The sequence below is a fragment of the Piliocolobus tephrosceles genome, chromosome X (genome assembly GCF_002776525.5).
Source record: "Piliocolobus tephrosceles isolate RC106 chromosome X, ASM277652v3, whole genome shotgun sequence".
Lineage (NCBI taxonomy): Eukaryota > Metazoa > Chordata > Mammalia > Primates > Cercopithecidae > Piliocolobus > Piliocolobus tephrosceles.
In genome coordinates, this window is record NC_045455.1 from 80,045,859 (window position 1) to 80,058,017 (window position 12,159).

Sequence of the window (12,159 nt, forward strand, 5' to 3'; positions counted from 1 at the left end):
CTTGCCTCAGTGATTGGGCATCCAGCGCTCTGCAGCAGGCCTGAGATGAGAGAGCTGGGGCTGCTGTCAGCACATACAGTGCACTTGGACAGTGGTTCTTTGTGCAGTGGTATGTGTGGGTACCCCAGGAAGCTGGGATTTCAGGGGCTGTGAGGGCTGCTGGTTTGTAGGGACACCGCCTTTCTCTGAAATGGAGACTGCGTAGGGAGGGGTGGTTCTTGTACAAACATACCCAGGAGGAAGGGTTGTTTGTCTTTGGGTACAAGGAATAAAATGAGACTAATTATTCTTTATGTATTGCAATTCTGTGTCCAGAGAAAGAATCAAATACTGCTGCGAGCAGCTGCGTACTCTCTTGCCATATGTAAAGGGGAGAAAGAATGACGCGGCTTCAGTTCTTGAGGCAACAGTTGATTATGTGAAATACATCCGGGAGAAAATCTCTCCAGCCATTATGGCCCAGGTATTTGACTCCCAGAGCTTTGAATTTTATCCTTATAGACAATGCTTTAATACTACAATTTTACTTCTTTGAATTTTTTATCATTGGAAAGTAAGTGTCTTTGTTTGTATGTAGAAATGTCAGTATCTACCTAAATATATTTCTGTATTTTTTAGATTACAGAAGCACTTCAGAGCAACAGGAGGTTTTGTAAGAAACAACAAACAAACATCCAGCTGTCTGTCCCAGGCACTGTCATGGCACAGCGGTATGATAAGGGCTCTTGCAAATCTGAAGTCTGCTAGCTATTTTCCTCCCGTGTTGATGCTAAACACGTAGACAAAAACTGATCGCATCCACAGTGAAAGCGCAGGGGCTTATTAAGGGTCAGTGAACTTCTCTAATTGCCGATGTGTATCATTTCGTTGCAGTGATAAACACAGGTAATATTCTCAGGTCCATGGTTTTTTCATCTTGTGACTCACCCTTGCTTCTCCTTTTGTTATTTCTGAGGTTCTTAAAATTGGGGCTTTCTCCCTGGTGAGTGTAGGGATGGTGACAGTCCAGCAGGGACGCGATGGCTTCTGGTGTTCCTCTGTCCGGAAGAGGTCTCGGGCCCTGGAGCTGACCAGCCCTGGTTCAACTAGTGGTGCTTAAAGCACGTCACTAGTGCCAAATGTGACTTCCCAAATGGTTAGCTCCTCTGTAGGTTGATGAGAATATGTAAACAGAGAGACAGTGTGGAGAAAAACTCATCATTCCTGCACGTCCTCAGGAATCATTGTGGGTCTTGTGTCTTTGTTCATATGTAAATAATCTATAGTTGAGGCTTTATCAGTGTTTTTAGAACTTGAATGATAAAAGGGCAGTTGAACTCAGCAATGTTCACATTGTTTTCCTTGAAAAATATGCAAAGAATTTTTTCTGTCCTTTCAAGGGAAAATAGTGTGACGAGCACTTACTCCCCTGAGAGAGGGCTCCGGTTCCTGACTAATACGTGCTGGAATGGGTGCTCCGCCCCTGATGCAGAGGGCTCCTTGGATGAAGCTGTGAGAGGTGAGCTTCACCTGACATCTGTGCCACTTACAGGGGGACCTGCACTGCCCTGCAAACCCCCAGGCTCCTGTGCATTCACCACCAGGGAATCCAGGAGAGCTGACGAGTCCTGCTGTTGTCAGCCTCAGGTACACAAGGTGGCTACAGGTATTTAAATAGTGTTATGTCAGAAACTGGGCTCAAAATTGACTGTAATTACCAGAAAGCTCGTTTTGTTGATAGATGATAAGCACACTGGTGACTTTGTTTATAATATAAATAGAATCTCAGGGGAGGTGAAGTGTTCATATTATTTCAGGACTGACTGTATCCTGAGCATTTAACATATTTATTTGCTTCCTTCATGCCTTTGCTTGCATGTCACCTCCCAAAGAGGTCTTCTCAGCCACCCGGATAAAACTGCACATTCCTCCCTACCATAAACATGACGCAAGGCACTCCTCATCCACTTTCTCTGCTGTATTTGTCTTGATAGCACTCACTGCCTCCTGCTATTCTTTACTCACGTGTTTTGTTTGTTGCCTATCTTCTTCCATTAGAATATCAACTCCATGAAGGCAGGGAATTTTTTGGCCAGTTTGATACATTGCTGTATTTCTAGTGCCTAGAACAATGACCAACACACAGGAGAGGCTCAAGAAATCTCATTATGTGAATATTCATTGTGGAACAAATGCTTTCCCACTGGGAGTCATGTTTGTTATATGTGCTATATAAGCCTAGACATGCCCATGTACTTGAAACAACAAGATGGAAAAAAATAGAGGAAAAGAACACAGCTAGCAGTTTGTGACTTTTAGTATTCCTGAAGGTGAAGTTACTCTCCATCTAGAAACCAGGAAGGTAGGGACCTCTTGACCTAAATGTTAGATGCTAGATGAGAGGACTGCCTGTCTCCTCAGCCTCTCAGTCCTAGATGACACTTCTGACTTCCTCCAACAGGCTCTGCTCTCACCAAGTACCTCCCTTGTACCAGGAATGTCCTTCCTCCCTCACCTGCCCTGGGCAGCACCAAGTCCATCCCTAGTTCTCAGCTTAAATGTCCCTGCCTCAAAGATCGGGACACAGAGATGAATGAAAGGCAGTTCTTGTTCTTATGAAGCTCACAACTTAGTGGTAGAAAGGGTCACAAAAGAAAATATGGCCCACACAGTCTTGTAAGTGCTGTAGTAGAGGCACCGTGCATAGATGGGGATGTGGCGGAAGCCATGGGAACAAATGAAGGGTACTCAGGGTGGTGTCTAAAGTCAAAAGAGAAGGGGCTCCCAAATAGAACCCAGCCCTGATTCTTCATATCACCAAAGAAGCTTCAGGGTTATTTTAGTCAATTTAGACTTTTCTCCTGACTTAGAGAAGAGAAGAGAGGATAAGAGGGAAAAAAAAAACATTGCCATAAGCCATGGTTAATCTACTTAAAGTAGCGGTGGCTGAATGTGATATGGAATGATTAAATCAGCCTAGATTAAATCAGATAGAGGTCAGGCCACAGGCATATGCCTGTCAATGTTATTTTTTTGTACATACAATACTCTTTATGTCCTGCAGACACTCTGAAACATTTTGTGGCAGCGAGTTCAGGCCTTTCTATGCTCCAGCATTTCGAGGCACTACCTCCCCTAAGGAGACTGATCTTGGGAAGCCAGAGATATGCTAGGACCATAGACCTGTGGCATGTTCAAACCCTGGGAGGCCTTGAAGGTTAAGGAGTCAAAACTCCCATTTTTATTTGATGTAAATATATTTTTGCATTTGAAAACCAGTGCCGATCCTTTACTAACCTGGCTAAGATCATCACTGTGTTCATTTTCTGATGTATTTCCTTCAAGTCTTCTTCCAGGTATATTTTTCTATGGTAGTAATCATTGGACATCCATTTTGTTTCCTGAATGTTTTTACTTAACTTTGTGTCATACATACGTATATTTGTTGTTATGCATCACTCATCACTATTTTAATGGTTTTAATCATTTATCAAGTGATTTACAGAGTCATTTTCTTAGCCATTTTCCAATCGCTACATTTAGCATTTGCAGTTTGGGGGGAGAGTGATGTTTTATGTCATGTGATAGGAAATATTTTCCCATATATGAGGTTTTCTGTATTTTGGACTTTTCCTTGGACTGGATTCCTGGAAGAGTATAATGGGTTCCTGAAAGAGTGTGATGGGTGAGTTAGAGAACAGAGAACGTGAATGTATGGATAGCTCTTAATGCATGTTGCCAAGTTGTTTTGGAAAGAGGATCGGAGGAGTTCAATCAGTTCAGTCTTCCAAAGTTCACTTTCACTACCCACCTCAGGAAATTGAAGGCTAGAGAAGTTAAACGACCACCCGAGGTCTCCAGGTTTCTGTGCTGGGCCCGATCTGTAGCACAGACATGTTTTAATCTTGTCAGCTTGCCTTTTTCTGTTCTTTTTCATAAATCTCTGTATATATTTGCTTATTTTTTCACAAACATTTCAGATACATTTGTATTTAAAGTAGACGTACCATTATATTACCTTCCTTTCAATATTATTAATGTCCAGTAGAAAATAAATATTCATGGTATTATTTGAGGTTACATTGTTAATATTATATATTGAATTTTTTCTTCTAGTTACCATGTAGAATACAGCTGTATAATGATATTAACCATTCTGCTGAATGGAGTTGTTCTTTCCAACCTTCTTCCTTGCTTCAGAGAGAGTCAATTTTGATTGACATGCACATTCACATACATCAAAAGGCACAGGGATCTTCCGCTTCTCTAAAATCTGTCTTTTAATGACACATGAACACTAATTTATAGTGTGTGTATTGCACTAAATGTCACAATTAGAAAGTTCACTTTGTTTTTCCATCAGCATTCGGGTGTAGCGGTAGCACAGATTTGTAATGCGAGGAAATGAAATAGCGGGCAGTTTATGTCAAATAACAGTCGTTCCGAATTACAGAATTGTGGATACTGACCCATATTTGTTTTCTTTCTCATTAAAGTTCCGTCAAGCTCCACCTCAGAGAATGCTATTGGTGATCCATATAAAACTCACATTCCCAGTGCAGCGCTCTCTCTGAATTCCTTGCCTACTGTCAGATACTATTCTAAAGTCACCCCTTCCTATGATGCAACTGCCATAACAAATCAGAACATTTCAATTCATTTACCTTCAGCCGTGTCCCCGGTCTCAAAGCTTCTCCCTCAGCACTGCACTTCTGGGTTGGGCCAGACGTGCACTACACACCCCAACTGTCTGGTAAGTTTTCAGGGGTCCGTGGAACAGATTGGACCCTTTCACTCCAGCCAGCAGAAACCCCTGACCTGCATTTTGTTGTTGCAACTCTGGTTGGAAGACTGGGACCTAAGGGCTTGATTCTGAGTCTCTCTAACCTGATGGGTGAAAAGGAGATGCAGTCGACCCGTGCTCTCGCTCCCCATGCTGCAGGGCTGGTGTCTCAATATCCAGAACCACTGAAGCTGGATGGGACTGTGCTTGTTTGACAGTGACAGGTGGAATCTGATCTCCCCTAGCACTGATTCCCCTCTGTCCCCCTGCTTCTACTCAGACCTTCCACAGTGGCATATCCCACTTTACCACCCTCATCCTCAGCTGGTCCCATCACTAACTGCTGCTTATCTCTCAGGTGGGCAGCGTCACTCACACTCATCAAGAAGCTTTCTTTCAGTCGCCAGCCAGGCTGGTTTCAGATCCCAGGTGTCTTCATACAGCAGATATTTACTGAGCACCCACTATATTCTGACACTGAGCTTGTCATTGTGCTAAGAATGTAGCATACAAAGGTAGACACGATCCCTGCCCTCATGCAGCTTTAGTGTTAAGGGGATGCAGACAAAGAAGCAGAAATTACAATATGGTTGAAGCGGGTAGGAGGAGTGCCCCACTGATGTATCAGCTAGATGTGGGCGAGGTTAGCGACCGCTTGCCCCTGGACAAATGCCATCTATGCCAATCTCTAGCTGCTAAGAATTAGCCAGGTAGAGGGGTGAGGAATCGGAAGTGAGGAGACAAGAGCAGTCCTGGCAGACGGACCAGCATATGAAACAGTCATACCTGCATTGTGTGGAAGAACTGTCTAGTGCTAGAGGAAGACTCAAACTAGATTGGCCTACTTAAAATGGACTTCTGTTAATTTTAATGTAGTTGCTAATACTTTTGCATATTAACAGTAGCCAACATGTTTTGAGCACTCAATAATAGTGCCAACTACTCGATGTACTTAATGCGCATGATCTTATGAGAATCCCTGAAGTGATCCTTTGAAGGTAGATACTGTTATAATCTCCATATGACATCTATAAAATGGGAATAATAGTGACCTTCCAAAAGATACTTGTAAGAAAAATATTCTAAAGAGAATTGCGAAGAAATGTTAAAATATGCAGTGTCTACAGATATCATAATGTTGCTAATGATCATTAGTATTCCAATAGGAAGGCTAGGGTAAATGAAAGAAAAGATTACAATATTATTATTTTTTAATCGTTGACCTGTACTTACTCTATGTGGGTTTTGTTGAATTGTTGTGAGAAAATAATTCCTTTTAATAAGAGGACGTGTTTTAAAACCTGTAAGCTTATTCACCTGAGGATTTCACATAGTTTTGCAAATCATTTCGGATTGTTTTATGATATAGAAAATACAGTCATGATATTATGAGTAAGAATGGGCGAGGATTCAATTAATGTGGATTTTCCCCCTTCTTTGCAGCAACAGTTTTGGGCATATTAAAAGCACATGTTTGAAATTCACACTCTCAACCACCTACTGGGCGCAGTTTGACAATCTAGGAAAAGTGGAACAAAGAATGATTTTGAAAGCTCCACCCAAAGACCTAATATCAAAAGAGTTGGCATGGTTTGGCTTCTGACAAATGCACTCAAAGCTTCTGCAGATAGAAAGACCAGCATCGAAAAAGCTGGCCGCACACTGTCACTCATCTTCATACACACTTGGATCCCTGCCAGCCAGAGAGCTACGAGAACACATGGCCTCAGTGACCTACACTCTTTCTTCTCAAAAAATATTCCACAATTTGTGAAAAAAGCATGCTATAAGGAAGATCCATGTAGACACGATAAAATGATAAGATTGGGAAGGTGTGTTGATACCTCATGTCACTGAGTACAGATATTGCAACTTGATTCTTATTTTTAATATCCCTGTGAATTACTGTCACTCATTTCTAGGTGGTATCTTTTCCTTATTTGACATTTTAGAGAGTTTCCTTCTTCATTCACCATCCAAACTAAGATACGCAGAGAGATGCTGAAAGGGGTTTACCTCCCTACTTGACTACTAATGAATAAATTGATGTGTGCTTTTGCATTTCACAATCCGTTGAGTGAAACGATGGCTAATAGGTAAATATTTCTTTCTGGACCTTTAGTTACAGACTAGCAGGTCTTTTGTTTTTCATCTCTTCCTCCCTATGGGTATTAGAAAGGACATTCGAAACTAAGGGGGAAAAAAAGGTTTGTTTTATATTTCACTGAATTGTTCTTATACGTACATTTTATTATTAAATAAAATACTCAGTTTTCACCCTGAACATTGTAATCCATTTTTGTTTTGTTTAATAAATATCTGTTCTCTCTTTTAGTAGTACTATGTAGGGAATTTAATTTCCTAGAGTTTTGAGACACTTAAAAATTACTGTAGGCATAGCCTAATTCTCATGTCAAACTGTACAGCTTTTGTTTGAGGATACCAAAATGATGGAATCTGTAGATGTTTGACATACTTTATAAAGGAACAAGCAGTTTCCAACTAAGATTTTGTTCTTATTATTAAAAACAGGTGCTTGATTCTTCATTCTCTTTCCTTTAGAAATAATTGCTTTGACATTAGAAGAGAACCTGTTGAGGTATTTTGGACACTGGGACTGCTGCCTATGTTCCCAGCTGGTCTTAATCATTGCTGGTACTTTTGCTTTGCACCAGGATTTCTTTATATCTCCATGTGGGCTATGAGAGAAGCCTGTGACTGGGAATTCTTCAACAGAGGACCTAAAAAGTGTGACGCCTAGAGCCATCTCTCTACTTGCTGCTCTCTCAGTCCCCTTTTCCTTTCAGCATAAAGAGGAGGCTACCAGATCGATCGTTAGCGCTCTCTGCTTTTCGAGGCTGGGTCCCATGATCCTGGACTTCATGCAAGTGTCCAAATTCATTTCTATTACGAGAATTTCATTTTTAATAAATTATTCTCTTCCAAGTGAGCTCAACTCTTAGCCAAGGAAGAAAGGTTAGTTGGGTTTCACCTTGTAGAAAAAGAGCAGGATTTTCCTTGTAAAATCAAGTTGGCTGGTTATGAGACAGACAGTTGCAGTGTTATTTTCACAATGAAGAAGATGCAAAGAGCTTGCCTAGAAAAGGTGATAGCTTGTAGGTTTCATGCTGGTAGCAGCAGAATGAGTGAAAGATAGTAGATGATCTGATATAGGGGCTGTGAAAAAGGGCAAAGAATTAAGGATGCCACCCAGGCTTCTGACTTCAGTAGCTAGCGAGACAGTATTGATGTTCATTGAGATAATGCAAGGAGAAGAACGTTTGGAGTCATGGCACTAGAACATGACAATTTTATATGGGGACATGTTGCATTTGAGGTATTTAAATGATATCCGAGTTGGAGTAGCCAAAATACATTCAGATATTGCAGCACAGGCAATAGATCTAGATGAGAGACATGGTTTGGGGTGTCAGCACTGGAGGGGAATGCCAAAGTGGGGGGATTAAACATTAAATGGTGGCAGTGGCCTGAATGACCCAGGAGGAACTTGTGACGCTGCAGTTCTATCATACTATATGATTCATTTTAGGAGGTCACTCGACCAGGCTCCTGATGACACAAGGTATTGCAAATCACCGGAGATTCAAGGTACATGGGTAAAACCCTCAAAGGCAGAGGGCACAAGTTGTCGGTGGCAGCTGTTTGTTTATTGACTGTTTTTTGAATGTTAAGAAATTAAATTGCTCTGAACTTCTAGCTTCTGAAAAATTCGAAACATAGACAATACTGGCTCTATTTCTAGTCTGGAAAAGTAGTAATGAACTGCTGAGGCAGAGCAGTGCCTCCCCCTTTCCATGGGGCATCAGCTTCCCTTTGGTCCCTCCCCACCCAGCCTGCCTCATTCATTGAAGTGGTGTGCCCTGTCCTAGTAGGTGTTCCAGTCTGGTTCCAAAAGCGGTAGTGTTTCTCTGTACAAGGAAATCATTTCAGGAAGGGAGGATGGAGAGGTTTGTTAAAATGCAGATTCCCAGGCCATATCCCCACAGGGCCAGATTTGATAAGCCTTACTCCCTGGTGCTTGGGAATCTGCATTTAAACACTACAAAATGTATTTGCTAGTATTTGATTATTCCTCTTAAACACATCCAGTTCGCATAAAGAGATACAGATACCCATAGGGGACAGAATAGATACAAACTAAAACCATATGTCATTGACTTCCAAACCTGGCAGGGCCTCAGAAGCACTCATAGGTTGATTAAAACTGTACATTCTCGGACTTTCTCCCAGAGATTCTGATTCCATAGCTCTGGAATGAGGCCCAATACTCTGCATAGGATGATTAGGATGATTCTGATGCACAGCCAGGTGTGAGAGCCCCTGTTAACTTACAGCACCCTGATCAAGTGCATGTTAAGGGCTGGAGTGGAGCACAAGGGGCACCGCCCTCCTAAGTAGGCAGTGATGGGGAGACTCATTCATTACTCCCACAGTGATTAAGAAAGGGTTTGCTGAGATGGATTCCCGAAACTGCTTTGGTAAGTTAGAAGGAGGAATAGGTAGTACAGCCGGGAAACTCAAAGGCGGGAGTGAACCCCGTACATTTTGAGTAGGTATTCCCAAGGCGTGAAAACCGGAAAAGTGATGTGGGGTTTCACTCATTTGGTTTATCTAGATGGCAGTGGAAACTGCATGAAGAGGTGGTTCTGAATTTTTATCAAAGCTTTCATATTTTGTGAAGTTACTGTAAAGGTATTGTTAAAAACAGAATGTCAATTTTGAAAACAAAACAAAACAAAACAAAAACAACATTGGAAAGGATCTGTCATTTCTCTGAATGGCATTGATGTAACAAAGTCTTAAGACCTGAACCTGAACTTCCTGGTATTTTTCTACCAACCTATCGCACATGCCACTGGTTTCCCCTTTTCTTCTGTGCCTCTCCCTGTTACATGGAAGTAGGAAGCAGGAAGCCCACAGATCACCTTGATTAATCCGGTATCAGGAGCTGTTTTCATCACCATGGAAACGTGACACTCCCGTGAAAAATGGAGAAACCTCTGATCTTCGTATTGTAAAAGGTTTTTTTTTTCTTTTTTTTTTTTTAACACCCTAGAATAATGTTCTTTTTGAGAACAAGATACACATACAAACACACGATTATATTACACATCTTGTATGCGGTTGAATTTTACTCATCATGCTTGTAAAAATATTAATTTATGCTCAAAGCAAAGGTTTCTAGACATAAGATTATAAAATGAGAGGGCTTAAGTGCCACTGGAAGAAACTTCAGGGAAATAGACTTCTAAAATGCGCAGATTGTTCTAAGAAGAACGTGTATCCCAAGAAGTCTTTGCAAATAGATATTCCTTTATGCTTATTTCTTACCCAGGTAGTATCAAGGCTGTGTAAGGGTGTTGGGAGTGGTGCATTTCATAAAACACTGAATTTTTCCTCCTTTCAGTCTGCATCAAGCTATTTCTTTTTGTCCTTCAAAATAATAGCCAAATGTTTAAAACTTCTCTGCTTAGGACTCCATGTTATTTTAAACCCTCAATAACTGATCTCAATATTGCCTGCATCCTGTAGATTACTTTCCACATAGTCCTGAAATAAGACTCAATTTTGAACTGGAAACTTTTGAAAAGTAGAAAATCTTTCCTATACTTATGTGTATATTAGGATAGGCACACAAAAACAAGAAAAAACTCACTGAATACTTTCCCTACTGCTTTAGGCTAAAAATGGTTCTCTCATGTTGTGGTATTCTAACGCTGCTGACTCTTGTTTATAGAACATTAAGGAAGGGGTGAAAAACTTGCAGCACTCACATCCCTGGGGTAGTTACTTGTGTCTTTAATATTTTTAGATTTTATTTACTGTAATCAGAAAGAAGGCCAGTGGGGTTGAAACACCGATTTTTATAATTGAATGGAGAATTACAATTGAACTATGTCAAATTTAACTGGTAAAATAAAGATGTTAAATATCTTTCTAAAGGAGACATAATAGGCTTTTTCTTTTTTTCAGTACAATAGGAAGTTCTACTTTTTTATAGGGTTAGAGAGTCAGGAACTGGATGAAAATGCCCCTAAGCCTTTGAGAGAGTTAAAAGAAAGGGAGAAAGACAAAATACGAGTTGAGCTCCCTTTTTTTTTTCCTTTAGAAGTAGAAAATAGTATTTGGAAAAATTTGAATATGAAGACATTGTCTTGGGTTCTTAATCTTATGCAACTGAGAAACTAGTGCAGGATTTACTCTGAGCTCAAAGTCGTATTTCCTTGCTTTCTTGAGTCATGTGAGAAGCATCGTATATGGGGAAGGGAATTCGTTTCTTGACCATCACTGCCCTCACCCTGTGAAGCAAGAGCTGTGAGTTTCAATATAAATATTATTGCTGGCCACAAGACTTCCCAGATCCTTTTCAAAAACCCTAGCCGCAGCATTTGACTGGCAGAGGATGTGTTTATACTTCGTCTCACTTATCAATTCTCCCTAAAATGGAAAACCTGCAACAAAGGATGCACTAAAATACCGCTCCCCGGGGCAGGCTTGTGTCAGCACAAGAGGCAGTTACAGGGAGATCATGTTAAGGGATTTGCACTTAACCTTGGCTCCGGTCCAGCCAAGGCTGGGAAAAGTACTCTCAGTTCTCTACCCCAGCAGCAAATGATGTAATTCTCACTACAAGGAGGCACGTCCGCCGACCTGGCTTGGCAGAGGTGAGTGTGGAGGTGCTTGTATAAATGGTTTGCTTGTTGAGGTTCAAAATGGCTTATGAAAAGAAGGCGCTTAAAAAACCATCATTTTATCACAGGTTAACTGCATTAGAGAAATTGGGTTAACATGTTAAATCTCAGCTGCTAGAACCAGCTTTGTGTCATTTGGGTATTTCCTTCAAATGCTAATGAAAGCTCAAGAATACTAATCAGATCCCATTGGCAAAGCCAAGCCAGTCATGGCAGGTTTCCAGCTGAAAATTATTTTTCACTGTCTACACTTGGATATTCTGCTCCCACTTGAACAAAGGCAAGACAAAGTCATTGGTGATTATACTCCTCCTATGCCCAGTCCAGGCCTCCCGCAGCATGTCCCTACAACTGCTCTTCACAATTCTCAGGCCCTTGCCTCTGTAATGAATAGAGCTCTGCTTCTACACCCTCAGTGCCTGATGCAAGACCAGACACTACTTGCTCACTGCTTAGGCCGGGGCACTGATTACCTTACCCAGAAGAGACAGCTGAGTGTCGTGGAGAAAGCACGGGACTAGAAGTCAGAATGTTGTGAATAGAGCCTAGTTCACTATCCATTAGCTGCATATATTTGGGTAAATTATTTGCCTTTTTGCACTTGTTTCCTCTTCTGTAAAATGGGAGTAATGAAATTTATTTACTTATTCAGGGTCTGAGGATTCAAGATCATGTTTATAAAAC

General features: G+C 41.1%; 1 protein-coding gene across 1 annotated transcript in view; it reads left to right on the forward strand.

The window, feature by feature from the left end:
* The window catches only part of SOHLH2 (spermatogenesis and oogenesis specific basic helix-loop-helix 2), a 46,350-nt gene extending 39,304 nt beyond the window's left edge, over nucleotides 1-7,046 (forward strand). The window contains exons 7-11 of the mRNA XM_023208675.2: nucleotides 316-463; nucleotides 619-710; nucleotides 1,380-1,498; nucleotides 4,476-4,732; nucleotides 6,206-7,046. Coding sequence (XP_023064443.1) covers nucleotides 316-463; nucleotides 619-710; nucleotides 1,380-1,498; nucleotides 4,476-4,732; nucleotides 6,206-6,226 — 637 coding nt within the window. The 3' untranslated portion in view covers nucleotides 6,227-7,046. The remainder of the gene's footprint in view (nucleotides 1-315; nucleotides 464-618; nucleotides 711-1,379; nucleotides 1,499-4,475; nucleotides 4,733-6,205) is intronic.
* Nucleotides 7,047-12,159: the final 5,113 nt, after the last annotated feature.